Below are 18,357 nucleotides of genomic sequence, written 5' to 3' on the forward strand. Positions count from 1 at the left end.
TTAAGTAGTGGGAATTTCTAACAATCTTAAATCCCTTTCCACGTCCCAACCTATAACTGTTACTTTTGTCAGAAGAACAGTCCTTTCCTCTCTATGGCACTTTCCTGTAAATTTCATCATTAGAAATCTATTCTGCAAAATATATACCACAGGCAAAATATTTTCAGGAGTTACAGAAAATTCTACTGCACATTATCAAATTATGGCTATGGACATTAGTATACTGATTCAAACAACAACCAAATAACTGGTCATGGTACCAGAATCACTGGGAAAAGACAGAATAATTGGGAGTCAAATCTGTAAGGGTTCAGACTGACTCTATTGACACCATTGCCTAGAAACCTCTTAATGCTGAAGTTAAGGAAGATCTAAGCCAACTGTAACAGACTTTTAATACAAGGATTAATTATCCCTCACATTAGTCCAAGCAAAATATGTTTTACCTGTTTAAAACAAAACAAAACAAAACAAAAACTGCGATGGTAGAGGATACAAATTCATCTAACTTCTGTAAGCTATTTACCAAAGAGTTATATCTCATTTTCTAATATTGCCTAATCCAAACGTATTCTCTTTGGCCCTATCTTTACTGTCTTTCATGTTTTAGTTGATGAAGATAGCCAATATTCACTGCCTTCACCAGGGAACAATCAACAATTCACCCGAAAAGTTATGCTTTAGACATTTACTGAAGCCCCATACTACTTTTGTCAAATCTTAAACCAAGATCATAAGGATATGCAGTAACGCATCTTGAAACTGTAAGATCAACTATATATTCATAGAGTTTCTAAAAAGAAATTTTAGTTCTACAAAATAACAATTCATTATCCGGGGTTCAGCAAACTTATTCTGTGAAGGGCCAGATACTAAATATTTTTGACTCTGTCACAACTACTCAACTCTGCTATTATACTGCAAAAAACAGCAACAGACAATTCATAAGTGAATAAGCATGGTATGTTCTAATAAAATTTTATTTATGGACCTTGAAATTTGAGGTTCATATCATTTTTACAGGTCATGATATTATTTTTCTTTTAATTTTCTCACCCATGTAGGAATGTAAAAACCACTCTTATTAGCTCACAGGCTGTATAAAAACTGCCAGTGGCTGTCTTTGGACAGCAAGCCACTGTTTGCCAACACTTGACCTGAGCCATAATATATTGGCTGAGGAAGGACATAATCCAATGAGAGATCACAAATTATCCAAGGCCAAACACTAAGGACAAATGAAATAATTTCTGAATTAGTTAGATGTTGTAGAGTATACACAGCAGGTCTTTTGAAATAGGCCTCTATGATTTAACTTAAACATCTTGGGAACCACTGTCAGAAAACACAGAAACCAAACACCTTCAGTAATCTCAAAATATTTCTTCAAAAATCATCTTTGCTAATCTTCCAAATCATAATAAACCTTTCTTTGATTGAAAGTACACGAAAGGGGAAGCCATGGTCTAAAAGTATTAACTCAACAACCTGGCACACGTCAAAGACTCATTGCCTATTAATGTGTATTCCTTGATCCAGTAGCAAGGCTCTTTATCTTTGCCTCAGAAGAAAATACAAACTGATGCAGCCACTCTAGAGAACTGGAAGTTCCTCAAAAAGTTGAAAATAGAACTACCCTACAATCCAGCAATTGTACTACTAGGTATTTACCTAAAGGATAAAAAATACTAATTCAAAGGGGTACATGCACCCAGATGTTTAAAGCAGCATTATCAACAACAGCCAAACTATGGAGAGAGCCCAAATGTCCACCAACTGAGAATGGATAAAGAAGAGGTGATACACACACACACACACACACACACACACACACTGGAATATTACTTAGCCATCAAAAGAATGAAATCTTGCCATTTGTAACGACATGGATGGAGCTAGAGTGTATTATGCTAAGCAAAGTAAGTCAGGCAGATAAAGACAAATACCATATGATCTCACTGATATGCGGAATTTAAGAAAGAAAACAGATGCAAATATGGGAAGGGGGAAAAGAGAAAAAGGAGAGAGGGAAACAAGCCATAAGTGACTTTCAACTATAGAGAACAAACTGAGGGTTGATGGAGGGAGGTGGGTGGAGGAGGGGCTGGATGGATGATGGGTATTAAGGAAGGCATTGTTATGATGAGCACTGGGTGTTGTATGTAAGTGATGAATTACTGAATTCTACTCTGGAAATCAATATTGCACTGTACGTTAACTAACAAAATTTTTTAAAGAAGAGGTGAAACATAGCTAACCATTTTGGAAAACCACCAATTTTTAAAAGGTAGACAGAAACACAAGGAAAAAGAAAAAACAGAGATACAAAATAACCAGAAAACAAAAGATAAAATGGTAGTGGTAAGTCCTTACATATTAGTAATCACCCTAAATGTAAATGGATTGAACTCACCAATTAACAGAGAGAGAGAGAGAGAGAGAGAGACCGGATGGATTAAAAACAATGCTCAACTATGCTGTCTTTAGGAGACTTATTTCAGTTATAAAGACACAAATAGGCTCAAAGTGATGGGGTAGAAGATGATACTCCAAGCAAATAACCAAAAGAAAGCACGTGTAGCTACATTTATACCAGAACAAAACAGACTGCAAGCCAAAAAGTTAACAAGAGACAGAAAAGGTAATTATATAACGATAAAGGGGTCAATACATCAAGAACACAAAACAGGGGCGCTTCGGTGGCTCTGTTGGTTAAGCAGCTGCCCTCGGCTCAGGTCATGATCCCAGGGTCCTGGGATCAAGCGCCACATCAGGCTTGGATCTCTTGCTCTCTCTCTTGTTAAATCAATCAATCAATCAATCAATCAATCTTTTAAAAAACCCCACAAAACAATCATAAATATGTTATGCTCCCAACACTTGAGAACTATTTAATTCTAGTATAGTTAACATACAGTGTTATAATAGTTTCAGTCGTACAATATAGTGATTCAACAATTCTATATATTACTCAGTGCTCATCATGATAAGTGTGCTCTTAATCCCCATCACCTATTTCACCCCTTCCCCCAACCCACCTCCGTCTGGTAACCATCTGTTTGATCTCTATAGTTAAGAGTTCCTTTTTTTGGTCTCTTTTTCTCTTTGTTTTGTTTCTTAAGTTCCATATATGAGTGAAGTCATATGGTATTTGTCTTTCTCTGACTGGTTGATTTCACTTAGCATTATACCTTCTAGATCCATCACTGGCAAGATTTCATTCTTTTTTATGGCTGAGGAACATTCCATTGTGTGTGTGTGTGTGTGTGTGTGTGTGTACACACACACCATATCTTCTTTATCCAATTATCTATCAATGGACTTAGGCTGCTTCCATAATTTGGCTGTTGTAAATAAAGCTGCAATAAATATAGGGGTGCATATATCTTTTCACATTAGTGTGTCTGTATTCTTTGGGTAAATGCCCAGCAGTAGAATTACTGAATCATATGGTAATTCTATTGTTAAGTTTTTAAGGAACTTCCATGCTGTTTTCCACAATTGCTGTACCAGTTTGCATTCCCACCAACTGTGCATGGGGTTCCTCTTTCTCTACAACCTCACCAACATTTGTATCTTTTGTTTTTGATTTTAGACATTCTTATAGGTGTGAGGTGATATCTCATGTGGTTTTGATTTGCATTTCCCTGATGATTACTGATGCTGAGCATTTTTGTGTGTGTCTCTTGGCCATCTGGATGTCTTCTTTGGAGAAATGTCTGTTCATGTCTTCTGCCCATTTTTTAATTGGATTATTTGTTTTACCGGGTGTCGAGTTGTATAAGTTCTTTATATATTTTGCATAGTAACCCTTTATCAGATATGTCACTTGTAAATAACTTCTCCCATTCATCAGGTTGCCTTTTAGTTTTGTTGACTGTTTCCTTTGCTGTGCAGCTTTTTATTTTGATGTAGCCCCAAGAGTTCATTTTTGCTTTTATTTTCCTTGCCTCAGGAGATATATCTAGAAAAATGTTGCTATGACCAATGTCTATCTTCTAGGATTTATGTTTCAGGTCTCACATTTAGGTCCTTAATCCATTTTGAGTTCAATTTTATGTATGATGTAAGAAAATGGCCCAGTTTTATTCCCTGCATGTAGCTGTCCAGTTTTCCTAACACCATTTGTTGAAGAGACAGTCTTTTTCCCCATTGCATATTTTTGCCTCCTTTCTCGAAGATTAATTGACCATATAATTGTGGGTTTATTTCTGGGCTTGCTATTCTATTCCATTGATCTTTACTTTTTTCTTTTCTTTTCTTTTTTAAGATTTTATTTATTTATTTGACAGAGAGAGAGGCAGTGAGAGAGGGAACACAAGCAGGGGGAGTGGGAGAGAGAGAAGCAGGCTTCCTGCTGAGCAGGGAGCCTGATGCGGGGCTTGATCCCAGAACGCTGGGATCATGCCCTGAGCCGAAGGCAGATGCTTAACGACTGAGCCACCCAGGCGCCCCCTATGTGTCTATTTCTGTGCCAGTACCATACTGTTTTGATTACTATAGCTTTGTAGATTATCTTGAAATCTGGGATTCTGATACATTCAGTTTTGTTTTTCTTTTTCAAGACTGTTTTGCTTATTTGGGGTCTTTTGTGGTTTCATATAAGTTTTAGGATTGTTTGTTCTAGTTCTGTGAAAAATGATATTGGTATTTTGATAGGGACTGCATTAAATGTGTAGAGTAGGATAATTGCTTTGAGTAGGATAGATATTTTAACAATATTTGTTCTTCCAATCCATGAGCATGGAATTCTTTTCATTTGTGTCATCTTCCATTTCTTTAATCAATATTTTATAGTTTTCAGAGTATGAGTCTTTCACCTCCTTAGTTAAGTTTATTCCTAGGTATTTTATTCTTTTTGGTGCAATTATAAAGAGAACTGTTTTCTTAATTTCTCTTTCTGCTACTTCATTATTAGTGTATAGAGATACAATGGATTTCTGTATATTGATTTTGTATCCTGCAACCTTACTGAATTCATTCAATAGTTCTAGTAGTTTTTTGGTGGAGTCTTTAGGGTTTTCTATACACAGCATCATGTCATCAGCATATTTTGACAGTTCTATTTCTTTCTTAACAATTCAGATGTCTTTCTTTCAGATGTCTGTTTTCCTTCCTTCCTTCCTCTCTTTCCTCCCTCCTTTTCTTTTCTCTTTGCCCGCCCTCCATCGCTCCCTCCCTCCCTTGTCACTGAGGCTAGGATTTCCAGTACTGTGTTGAATGTAAGTGATGAGAATGGACATCCTTGTCTTGTTTCTGATCTTAGAGGAGAAACTCAGTTTTTCACCATTAGGTACGATGTTTGCTGTGGGTTTTCACAGATGCCCTTTATTATGTTGAGGTATGTTCTCTCTAAACCTACTTTTGTTGGGGGCGTTTATCATGAATGGATGTTTTACTTTGTCATATGCTTTTTCTGCACCTATTGAAATGATCATAGGGTTTTTATTCATTCTCTTGCTGATGTGATGTATGTTGATTGACTTGCAAATACTGAACCACCCTTGCACACCAGGAATAAATCAGACTTGATCGTGGCGAATGATTTTTTTTTTAATGTATTGTTGGATTCAGTCTGCAAACATTTTGTTGAGGATTTTTGCATTTATGTTCATCAGAGATATTGGCCTGTAGTTCCTGTTCTTGTTCTTCTTCCTCTTCTTCCCCTTCCCCCTCCTTCCCCCTCCCCTCCCCCTCCTTCTTCTTCCTTCCTTCTTCCTCCCTTCTTCCTCCTTCCTTCCTTCTTCCTTCTCCTTCCCCTCCTTCTCCTCCTCCTTCTTCTCCTCCTCCTTCTTCCTTCTTCTTCTTTGTAGTGTCCTCATCTGGTATTGGTATGAGGGTAATGATGGCATCATACAATGAATTTGGAAGCTTTCCTTCCTCTTCTATTTTTTGGAATATTTTGAGAAGAACAGGTATTAAGTCTTCTTTAAATGTTTGGTAGAATTCACCTGTGGAGCCATCTGGTCTTGGACTTTTGTTGTTGGAAATTTTTTTTGATTACTGATTCAATTTCATTCCTGGGAATTGGTCTGTTCAAATTTTCTTTCTTCCTGCTTCAGTTTTAGTAGGTGATATGTTTCTAGGATTTTATCCATTTCTTCTAGGTTGTCCAAATTGTTGGCATATAATTTTTTATAATATTCTCTTATAATTCTTTGTATTTTGTGCTGTTGGTTATTTCTCCTCTTTAATTTCTGATTTTGTTAATTCTTTTGTTTTTTTGATGAGTCCAGCTAAATGTTTTTCAATTTTGTTGATCTTTTCAAAGAACCAGTTTCTGGCTTCACTGATCTGTTCTGTTATTTAGTTTCTGCTTCATTTATTTCTGCTCTGATATCTATTCTTTCCTTCCACCTACTGGTTTTGGGCTTTGTTCTTCTTTTTCTAGTTGCTTTAGTATAAGGTTAGGTTGTTTTTGGAGATTTTCCTTACTTTTTGCAGTAGTCTTGTATTGCTACAAACTTTTTAGAACCACCTTTGCTGCATCCCAAAGATTCTGGATTGTTGTGTTTTCATTTTCATCTGTTTCCATGTATTTCTTGATTAACTCTTTGATTTCTTTGTTGACCCTTTCATTGTTTACTAACATGTTATTTAACCTCCATGTATTTGTGTTCTTTCCAGATTCTTTTCTTGTGGTTGATTTCTAGTCCTACAGTATTGTGGTCAGAAAAGATGCATGATATGACTTCAATCTTTTTGAATTTGTAGGGGCTTGTTTTTTGCCCAAATATGTGATCTATTCTGGAGATTGTTCCATGTGTATTTGAGAAGAATGTGTATTCTCCTGTTCTGGGATGGAATGTTCTGAATATTATGTTAGATCCATCTGATCCAATATGTCATACAAAGGCACTATTTCCTTGTCAATTTTCTGTGTAGATGACATATTCATTGATGTAAGTGGGTGTTAAGGTCCTCTACTATTACTGTATTTCCATCACTTAGTTCCTTTATGTTTGTTACTAGCAGCTTTATGTATTTGGTTGCTCCCATGTTGAGTGCATAAATATTTACAATTGTTGTATCTTCTTGTTGGATTGTTCCCTTTATGATTATATAGTGTCCTTCTTTGTCTCTTGTTATGATCTTGTTTTAAAGTCATTTTTGTCTGATATAAGTATTGGGTTTTTATAAAGATTTTATTTATTTATTTGAGAAAGAGAGAGCACAGAGGGAGATGGAGAAGCAGATCCCCTGTTGAGCAGGGAGCCTGACATGGGGCTCGATCCTAGAAGCCTGAGGTCATGACCTGAGCCAAAGGCAGCTGCTTTACCAACTGAGCCAGGTGCCCCTGATATAAGTATTGTTAACCCGGCTTTCTTTTCACATCCATTTGCACGATAAATGTTTCTCCACCTCCTCACTTTCAATCTGCCTGTGTCTTTAGGTCTGAAATGAGTCTCATGTAGGCAGCATATAGATGGGTCTTGCCTTTTTATCCATTCTGTCACCCTATGTCTTCTGATTGCAGCATTTAGTCCATTTACATTCAAAGTAATTATTGATAGGTATGTACTTATTGCTATTTGAAAACCTATTCTCTTTTGACTTTTTCTCTGTTATGCGTGTGCAAAACATTCTTTGTATTTAATATCTTGTTCTCACTGACCCTATAGAACTAAGGTAGAAATATTTTTTACTGAGTCTCTACTTTTCATGGCAATGCAGTCATTTGCATAAGTTGAATAAAAATCTGTCCTTTTTACTGGGATATAATTTAACAAATTGTGTAATCAGGGCCAAATCTGGAGGATCATATTTGAGAATACATTCCATTCAGTCAGATATGACAAGTCTCCAGTCTCCATTAAGGGCACATATATAATTGATATTTGAAAACTCATGCTTATTAGTCTTCCTCAGCGAACTGGTATCTGTTGTTGTACACTCTCCCAGAATCACAGGTAGTAAGAAAGATCACAGCCTAGCAGGAAAATAGAGTAATTTGCCCATGTTTGTAGGTATACAGGTGAAACCTGGTAAAGAAGAATTTCTTATTTTGTAAATAATAGTGATAAAAAGAGTTCGGGAATAATAGCAACTATTAAAATTGAAATTTTTGAGTCTATGCATAATATCCAGACAGAATCTAATTTGAAAGACTTAGAAGTGGTTTAACACAATCTGGCTCTAGATTTGCTGATTATACCACAAGGAACCTTATGTGTGTTAACTGACCCTCCTTACTGAACCTGTGGAAATTAATAAAGCCAAAGAACACAACATCGTACTGAGATGAACCTCTAAATAATCTATAGAAGTTAATTATGACTATAAAGGGAGACCGTTAAACTATTCAAACTTATAAATAAGGCAAAAAGTTGATTATTGGACCATATAGTATCATGGTAGCACATTCTTTAACAAACCCACGTAAGAGTCATTTGATTCTTAGGGGAAGGTACCTTTGTTTGAATTACTATTTACTCTTGATTAGGGCAAAACTATGTAAAGTTAGGTGTGAAGTTGTAGAAAACTGATAAAAATGGAAATGATTTCTATCCAACAGAGATGCAAATGATATTTTCTGACAGAAAAGATAAGTACAAAGGTATAGCTTTATTATCATATAGTATCAGATAATCATATGGTATATTATATATATACACACACACACACACATACATATATATACAGATATATATACATACATATATACACATACATACATATAGATATACATATATACATACATTCATATACATATATACATACATATATACACATACATACATATAGATATACATATATACATACATATATACACATACATACATATAGATATACATATATACATACATATATGTGTGTATATATATGTATATATATATACATATATATATATATATAGTATATTAACTAAGTTTGTATCTAATCCAGCAATCTAATTTCAGCATTTCTTTGTTGCACTGACTATACACATTCTGGGTTCTCACTTTTGAGTGGGTTTTGTCATCCTGATTTGTTCTCTCATTAATGTGCTAAATAAAACTTTTACTCATGCTCATTATCTAGTTGCAGGAGAATTATCTATTTTTTAAAGATTTTCTTTATTTATTTGAGAGAGAGAGAGAGCACAAGTGGGGGGGAGGAAGAGAGGGAGAGGGAGAAGCAGATTCTCCACTGAGCAGGGAACCTAATGTGGGGCTCGATCCCAGGACCCTGAGATCATGATCTGAGCCAAAGGCGGATGCTTAACCAACTGACCCACCCAGGCGCCCCTACATGAGAATTATATTTTTATCGTTTTGAGAATTATACTTTCACAAAAAGATATAAGAAAGCTCTACAGAAATGTTGGTTTTGCTGGAGAAACAGGAACTCTGCTGAACTTCCAGGAACAACTACCAAAACTGCTCTATTTTTATTTCATTATTAATCAGATTAATAATTTAATTTTCACCAATAATCTCAGGAATAAATATACTAGCAAATAATGATCAACTCACCACCATCATCAATCCATAATTATACACATCCAATGAAGAATGACCAGAATAAAAACAATTTCTTTGCTGTGAAAAAGTATCTAAACATCCAAATCTTTAAAATCACATGCCAACACCATTTCAGCCACCCCTGAGTGCACAGCATGCAAGCAAAGAAAACTCCACAATTAAACCTAAAAATAAAGCCCCCTAGGTAACCATATTTGGAACTCCAGGTTTCAGGATACTCATAGTAATAGTATTAACTAGCCATAGTAATAGTATTAACTACATACTGCAAGCATGTCACCTAAATATGCTAAAATAAAACTATTAATCCTTAAAAAATCCACCGAAATTTATTACAATAACGTATCTAACCCTATCACTTTACAATGAGATTTGATGAGCCATACATCAGACACAATATTAGCCTTTTCATCTGGAAGGCACATTTGCCAAAACATTAACTATGGCTGACTAACCCAATATATACATTCTAATGGAGCATCTCTAGTTTGTATGTGTCTACTTATTCACGTATGATGAGACATATACAGAGCCTACATACACACAGAAACCTGGAATACCAGGTTGAAAACAGTATTTATAAGCTATATACTACTATAAGAACAAGTTTTCTAAGAAGATACAGTAATTACAAATCTACTTTCAGCTATCTCTTATATTAACACTAGTTAATAGAATGAAATTGAAGTAGAGAAGACCATTTTAACATAATGCTTTACTTAACACTATTTTTACATGAAAAAGGATCAAATAAGTTCTCAGGGTTAATATCAAAAATATAAAATTCCATTCCGCTCTGAGTATGCAATTAAAAATACCTTAAGACTTATTTTCGTCATTATAATTACCTGATGAGAGAGCTATTACTACAGCTGATACCCATACCACACTACCTGCTGCTACAGGTGCTGGCAGTATGAATGCTTGCTGTCCTGTCGTGCTCAGATGTTTTTTTCAAAATTGAAGTCTCAAAATGAGTATATGTGATTGTTACAACCTAGGTCACGTAAACCCCCTAGACATATGATAAGTTGGAAACTAAGTAGTTTTGTTTTCTTTAATCTGTCTTGGGAAGGCAGATTTAACTTTTATCAAATGCAAATGTGACTTTTTATTTTAGCCACTTTGAAATACTCAAGATAATTCTAAACTCTCTAACTTCTTATTTAAGCATGGCTACAATCTCCTCTCGTGTTTTCTATTCTTCTCCAACTCTATCTCCCATCTCCTCCCTATCCACCTTTCTCTCTTTTCTTCCCTCCATTCTTCTCTTCGTCTTTCACACATGCACGCATGCACACCATATCCACTATTGCTCCAGTATACTGTACTCTTTGAAACACACCACCGTCATTGCCCATGGTTCCCATTAGTAATGATCTTCCCTCAGCTCAAATGATACCTTTGCATGAAATATTCAACTCTCCCAAGTAGAACCATTCACTCTTGCTTCTAAATTATACTGTACACAGCAACACTTTTTATTTTACCACAACCTCATTGGTCTATTTATCTCCTTCTTCCAGAATCCCCCATCTCCATCCCTCAGACTGAGTTAGAAGTTGCTCTTGTGTGCTCCTAAGCAACCTAAAATTCACTCTAGTTTAGCACTTATCACGGTGTATTGTAATTGTCTCTTCTAGCCTGTGAACTCCATTAGGGCTGAGTGTGTGTTTATTCACCATTGTATTCCATATGCCTAGCACCCAAAAGGTATTCAGTAAATATTTATTGAATGCTAAAAAGAGGAGGCTAGAATAAATATGTTTCCCTGCCTCATCTATGACTGTGAGCTACTCAAAATGCCTAGGGAAATGCTGTGTACATGGCAGTCACAATAAAAGTTCATGAAATGCTTCGATAAAAAGAAATTAAATGACAAAAGTAAGCTTAAGAGTTCATCTTCAGAATTTCCAGTGAATGTAGAAAGCAGCAATCAGACTTACTGCATTCCTGGAAAAGCCCTCCTGTCAATGGTACAGTTCTGCTACCAAACTGGGAGGGAGTTGTGTGTACGCTTGCCTTTATTTCTAGGAGCAGCACATGACTTTATACAGAAGAGAGATTCAGTGCAGGTTTGTTGAGTTGGGGAATGTGTCTTACCCGTGATTGTACAAACCATTTGCCTGCATTCAGAGTAGACAGGAAATGCCAACGGAAGAAGGCAGAATGTGTGAAGGAGGCATTTGGCAGGACCTCCCTAATATTGGTTGTTCTTCTCAGGTCGTTGTCATGCATGAGAAAAGGCACCTGATCGAAACTGCAGGCAGAAGGAGAAAAGAAGAGGGAGAAAGGCTGAACTCAGCCACCTTGGCAGATAAGGTTCTCAAAAAGCCAATCAATGTCACAAGTCTTACTACGGTTTCTTACTCCCACCCAAATCTCAGCAAAGGACTAAGTACTAGTCACTTACACTTTGATTTCAATATTTGTATGCTCTAGAAGTATTTAGTGACATATAAAAACCTATTAGCGATGGTGAAAAAGTAGCTTCCGTATCTAGGGGCTTTCTGGCATCGAGAAAACAGTAGGTACAGTAATAACCTGAGAGTAAGGTGAGTGGGGTAGGGATGGGGCAAAGCTCTGAGGTCCCAAAACCATACTAAACTGGCATCCACACAATCTCCCTGTTCTGACCCATTTCCCAGGTAGGTACCTGCTCTGAGATTTCTGGCCCTAGACCCTTCATATATCAGATGGTATCATTAGAAAAGCTCCTTTTTCTCTTATCTGTTATTTGCCTTGAAGTATCTCTGGTTTTATGAAAATCTCTCTCCCTTTCTCATTAAAATACCTGTGAAAAGAACTCTGTAATGGCTATGAGGCCAGCTCTGTAACAGAGCTGAGACTTAGCATGCTGTCCATAAACAACTAGAAAACTGGACAAAATAAGGGAAATAATTCTTTTTAGCCCAGTGGGGAACTGGGAGCACAGTATGATTATCTCTGAGAAAAGGTAAACAGATGAAATTAGCTCTTCCATTACCCAGGCTTCCTTCTTATAGGTAAATACTAGACTATGGCACAGAGAGGGGGAACCTAAAATGGACCCAGCTATCATGCTGATTTGAGTAGAAAGAGAACAGATTAAAGATAGGCCAAGATAGCTAGAATTTGTGGGCTAGAGTCTCACAAAGAATGGAGCTATGAAAAAAAAAAAAAGTTCCAGAGAAATATGCAGAGGTCCTTTGAGTGTATGGCTAAATATCAATTAGTATATGTGCAGAGTGAAACTCTATAAGCCTTGTAAAGAACAACCTCCAAGAAAAGAAAAATTACCAGAAAGTTTTAAGACAATGTGCAGAGCTCACACAGGGGTGTGAATCTTTCAAGTTCCATTCAGCAAGAGCAGAGAGACTTCAGTAATTACAAAGGCATTCTTCAGAGACTCCAGAGGGCCATGCCCTAGAATGGGGATAATTTGGAACTAGAATCACTTTAGACCCACCATTAAAGAAATTAAAAACATCCTTCAAAGGATAAAACTAACTTTAGGTAACTTAACTTCTTGCTAGAAAAGTCCAAAATTCTTTAAAGGAATACAACAAAATATAGCACCTAGTCTAAAATCACAACGTCCAGCACGTAACCCAAATTTACCAGACATGTGAAGAAGCAAGAAAATGTAACCAGAACCAGAAGAAATTACTCAATAAAGACAAACTCAGAAATGAAAGAGATGACAGAATGAATTAATAAGGGTATTAAATCATATAAAACAAAAATACAGGTGTGTATTTAAATAATGTCAAGAAAACATGAACATAATAAAAACATAACTGTACGACACAAAAAAAATGGAAATTCTACAGCTGAAAAAATATATTAAATGAAAACTTCACTGGATGAACTTAACATCAGATTAGATATTACAGATCATGTACAGATCAGAGAATTTGAAGATGGAGGAACAGAATCAATCCAAATGACCTGCAAGACACTATTAGACAAATATTATATACAAATGATTGGAGTCCTAAAAAGATGGGAGAAACAAAAACAACAACAAAAATATCTGAGGAAATGAAATTTAAGTATCTTAAAAATTCGATGATAAATACACATCAACAAATCCAAGAACTTTAATGAATACCAAGAAGGATAAATATAAGAGTACATATACACACACCACATTAAGGATTATTACATCCAAACTGGTGAAAAACACCCCAAAACTGATGAGGGAAACTGTAAAGGTAGGCAGAGGGGGAAACAAAGGACATATTTAGAGAGAAATAAAGGTAAGCATACAGCAGACTTCTCATAAAAAAACACGATAAAAGATAAAAAAGATAAAAGATTAAAATATCAGTGAAACAACATATTTTAAATGGTGAAGGAAAATAACTATCAACTTAAAATTGTTCAAAAATGAAAGAAAAGAGGATTCTGGAAAAATGGCAACGTAGGAAGCACCAGGAATCTGTCTCTCAACTTAGACAACAACTGCACTGGCAGACTGTGTCTAATCTAACTATTTTGGAACTCTGGTGTATATTAAAAAGCTAGCCACTTCCAGGGGAAGGCTTGCACACAAATTGGGGTTAATTTTGCTCAATTTCAGCTCTTAGCACATCAGCAGCTATCAACCCCCCACCCCAGCCACATGGCAAACAACTGTGCACGGTTCCAAGAGTAGCTTACACAGCAGCTAGCAAGAGCCAGGGTAGCACAAAAAACCCTGTACTCCAAATAGAGGGGATGTGTGCTCTGGTCCCTGTTTGCTGCTTTTTGCCATAGAAGGACAGACAGAGAGGCAAGCAACCATTGTTGCACCTACTCCCACTGTTGCAAAGTCCTCCCTCTCAGGCTAAAGTTACTGCCAGGAAATTTAAAGGACTAGCACCCTTTTTAACCCTCTTCATTCTTCTCCTTTTCCCAGACATTAAAGCCTAGCACATTAGAAACAGATGCATATACGGGGAAAATTAGAAAGTGTGCATTCCGGAGGAAAGGATCAGAAAAACCTAAAACCTTGATTTTACACCTCAGACTGACCCACAGCACAGACATCCTATGTGATGTAAAAATAATAACAAAACACAGCAAACCCTGAGGAAGGGGGCGAATATGATTTCTAGGTTTACCACATTAGATTCAAATTTCCAGTTTTCAATTAAAAAAATCACAAAGAAACAGGAAGTATGGCCCATTCACAGAAAAAAAATAAATCAATAGAAACTGTTCCTGAAAAAGAGCTGATTGCAGATATACAACACAAAAACCTTAAAACAATCATCTTAAAAAAATAAAACAAAGCTGGGGGCGTCACAATGCCGGATTTCGAGCTGTACTACAAAGCTGTGATCACAAAGACAGCATGGTACTGGCACAAAAACAGACACACAGACCAATGGAACAGAAACGAGAACCCAGAAATGGACCCTCGGCTCTTTGGGCAACTAATCTTTGATAAAGCAGGAAAAAACATCCAGTGGAAAAAAGACAGTCTCTTTAATAAATAGTGCTGGGAAAATTGGACAGCTACATGCAAAAGAATGAAACTTGACCACTCTCTCACACCATACACAAAGATAAACTCCAAATGGATGAAAGACCTCGATGTGAGACAGGAATCCATCAGAATCCTAGAAGAGAACATAGGCAGCAACCTCTACAACATCGGCCAAAGCAACCTTTTTCATGACACATCTCCAAAGGCAAGAGAAACAAAAGATAAAATGAACTTGTGGGACTTCATCAAGATAAAAAGCTTCTGCACAGCCAAGGAAACAGTCAAAAAAACTAAGAGGCAGCCCATGGAATGGGAGAATATATTTGCAAATGATGCTACAGATAAAGGACTGGTATCCAAGATCTACAAAGAACTTCTCAAACTCAATACACGAGAAACAAATAAACGAATCATAAAATGGGCAGAAGACACGAACAATGATGACATACAAATGGCTAACAGACACATGAAAAAATGTTCAAAATCATTAGCCATCAGGGAAATTCAAATCAAAACCACACTAAGATACCACCTTATGCCAGTTAGAATGGCAAAAATTAACAAGGCAGGAAACAGCAATTGCTGGAGAGGATGTGGAGAAAGGGGATCCCTCCTAAATTGTTGGTGGGAATGCAAGTTGGTACAGCCACTCTTGAAAATAGTGTGGAGGTCCCTTAAAAAGTTAAAAATTGAGCTACCCTATGACCCAGCCATTGCACTACTATTTACCCCAAGGATACAGACATAGTGAAGAGAAGGGCCATATGCACCCCAATGTTCATAGCAGCAATGTCCACAATAGCCAAAGCGTGGAAGGAGCCAAGATGCCCTTCAACAGATGACTGGATTAAGAAGTTGTGGTCCATATATACAATATTACTCAGCTATCAGAAAGAACGAATTCTCAACATTTGCTGCAACTTGGACGGGACTGGAGGAGATAATGCTAAGTGAAATAAGTCAAGCAGAGAAAGACAATTATCATATGATTTCTTTCATCTATGGAACATAAGAACTAGGAAGATCGGTAGGGGAAGAAAGGTATAAAGAAAGGGGGGTAATCAGAAGGGGGAATGAAGCATGAGAGACTATGGACTATGAGAAAAAAAACTGAGGGCCTCAGAGGGGAGGGTGGTGGGGGAATGGGATAGAGCGGTGATGGGTAGTAAGGAGGGCACGTATTGCATGGTGCACTGGGTGTTATACGCAACTAATGAATCATCAAACTTTACACTGGAAACCGGGGATGTACTGTATGGTGACTAACATAATATAAGAAAAAAATATTTTAAAAATACGCAAAGAGGGGCACCTGGGTAGTGCAGTCATTAAGCGTCTGCCTTCAGCTCAGGGCGTGATCCCGGCATTCCGGGATCAAGTCCCACATTGGGCTCCTCCACTGGGAGCCTGCTTCTTCCTCTCCCACTCCCCTGCTGTGTTCCCTCTCTCGCTGGCTATCTCTCTGTCAAATAAATAAATAAAATCTTTAAAAAAAATACACAAAGAACTAAAGAAAGATGTGGATAAAGTAAAGAAAACAATGTATGAACACAATGGAAATATTAATAAAAAGACTGAAAAATCTAAAAAGAAACCAAAAAGAAATTCTGGAGCTGAAAAGTACAATAACTGAAATGAAAAAATGACTAGAAGGATTCAAAGGCAGATTTAAGCAGGCAAAAGAAGAATGCAGTGAACTTGAAGACAGGACAATAGAAGTTATTGAGTCTGAGGAAAAGAAACAAAAAATATTGTTAAAAAAAAAAGGTGAGCGTCTAAAGGATACCCTAATACCAAAGCCAAATAAACACACTACAAGAAAAGAAAACTATAAACCAATATACCTAATGAACACTGATGGAAAAATCCTCAACAAAATACTAGCATATTCAGGAATGTATTAAGAGCATTATAGCCCATGACCAAGTAGGACTTATTCCTGCAATGCAAAGGTGGTTCAATACACCAAAATCCATCAATGTAATACACCACATTAACAGAATAAAGGGGGGAAAACCACATGACCACCTCAATTGATGCAAAAAAAGCATTTAATATTCAACACCCATCATGATAAAAGACACTCAACAAATGAGGAATAGAAGGAAACAACCCCAACATAATAAAAGACATAAATGAAAACCCACAATGATCATCATAATCAAAGGTGAAAGATTGAAAGCTTTTCCTCTAAGATTAGGAATAAGGCAAGAATGTCTGCTTTTGCCACTTCTATTCATAGTAGTACAGGAAGTTTTAGCCACAGCAATTAGGCAAGAAAGAGAAAAGGCAACCAAACTGGAAAGGAAAAAATGAAATTACCCGTTTTTTTAGAGGATATGATCTTATACATAGAAAACCCTAAAGAGTCCACAAAAAGCAGAATAAATAAATTGACCCAAGTTGCAGGATACAAAGTCAAAAGACAAAACTCAGTTGCATTTCTATACACTAACAATGAACAATCTGAGTAAGAAATTACAAAATGATTCCAATCACCATAGCCATCACAAAGAATAAGAATTAACCAAGGAGGTGAAAGATCTACATGATGAAAACTAGAAAACAATGCTGAAAGAAATTAAATAAGACAGAAATAAATGGAAATATATCCCATGTTCATGGATTGGAAGACTTAACATTGTTAAGATGTCAACACTATCCAAAGCAATCTACAGATTCAATGCAATCCCTATCAAAAATCCCAATGATGTTTTTAAAGAAGTAGAAGAACCCATACTAAAATTAATATGAAATCTCAAGGTATTCTAAATAGCCAAAACAATCTTGAAAAAGAAAATAAAACTGGAGGACTCATGCTTCCTGATTTCAAAACTTACCACAAAGCATTGAGATACCACCTTACGCCAGTTAGAATGGCAAAAATTGACAAGGCAAGAAACAACAAATGTTGGAGAGGATGTGAAGAAAGGGGATCCCTCTTACACTGTTGGTGGGAATGCAAGATGGTACAGGTGCTTTGGAAAACAGTGTGGAGGTCCCTTAAAAAGTTAAAAATAGAGCTACCCTATGATCCAGCAAATGCACTACTGGGTATTTACCCCAAAGATACAGATGTAGTGAAGAGAAGGGCCATATGCACCCCAATGTTCATAGCAGCATTGTCCACAATAGCTAAATTGTGGAAGGAGCCGAGATGCCCTTCAACAGATGACTGGATTAAGAAGTTGTGGTCCATATATACAATGGAATATTACTCAGCTATCAGAAAGAACGAGTTCTCAACATTTGTTACAACATGGACGGCACTGGAGGAGATAATGCTAAGTGAAATAAGTCAAGCAGAGAAAGAAAACTATCATATGATTTCTCTCATCTATGGAACATAAGAACTAGGATGATCGGTAGGGGAAGAAAGGGATAAAGAAAGGGGGGGTAATCAGAAGGGGGAATGAAACATGAGAGACTATGGACTAT

The 18,357-nt window shown here is 36.6% G+C and overlaps 1 protein-coding gene across 1 annotated transcript in view; it reads right to left on the minus strand.

Annotated features, from left to right (window-relative positions):
* GDPD4 (glycerophosphodiester phosphodiesterase domain containing 4) overlaps positions 1-18,357 on the minus strand; it is a 101,773-nt gene that overhangs the window by 38,205 nt on the left and 45,211 nt on the right. Inside the window, exon 9 of the mRNA XM_040631321.1 lies at positions 11,568-11,724. Coding sequence (XP_040487255.1) covers positions 11,568-11,724 — 157 coding nt within the window. The remainder of the gene's footprint in view (positions 1-11,567; positions 11,725-18,357) is intronic.

The sequence above is a fragment of the Ursus maritimus genome, unplaced genomic scaffold (genome assembly GCF_017311325.1).
Source record: "Ursus maritimus isolate PB19 unplaced genomic scaffold, ASM1731132v1 scaffold_16, whole genome shotgun sequence".
Classification (NCBI taxonomy): Eukaryota; Metazoa; Chordata; class Mammalia; order Carnivora; family Ursidae; genus Ursus; species Ursus maritimus.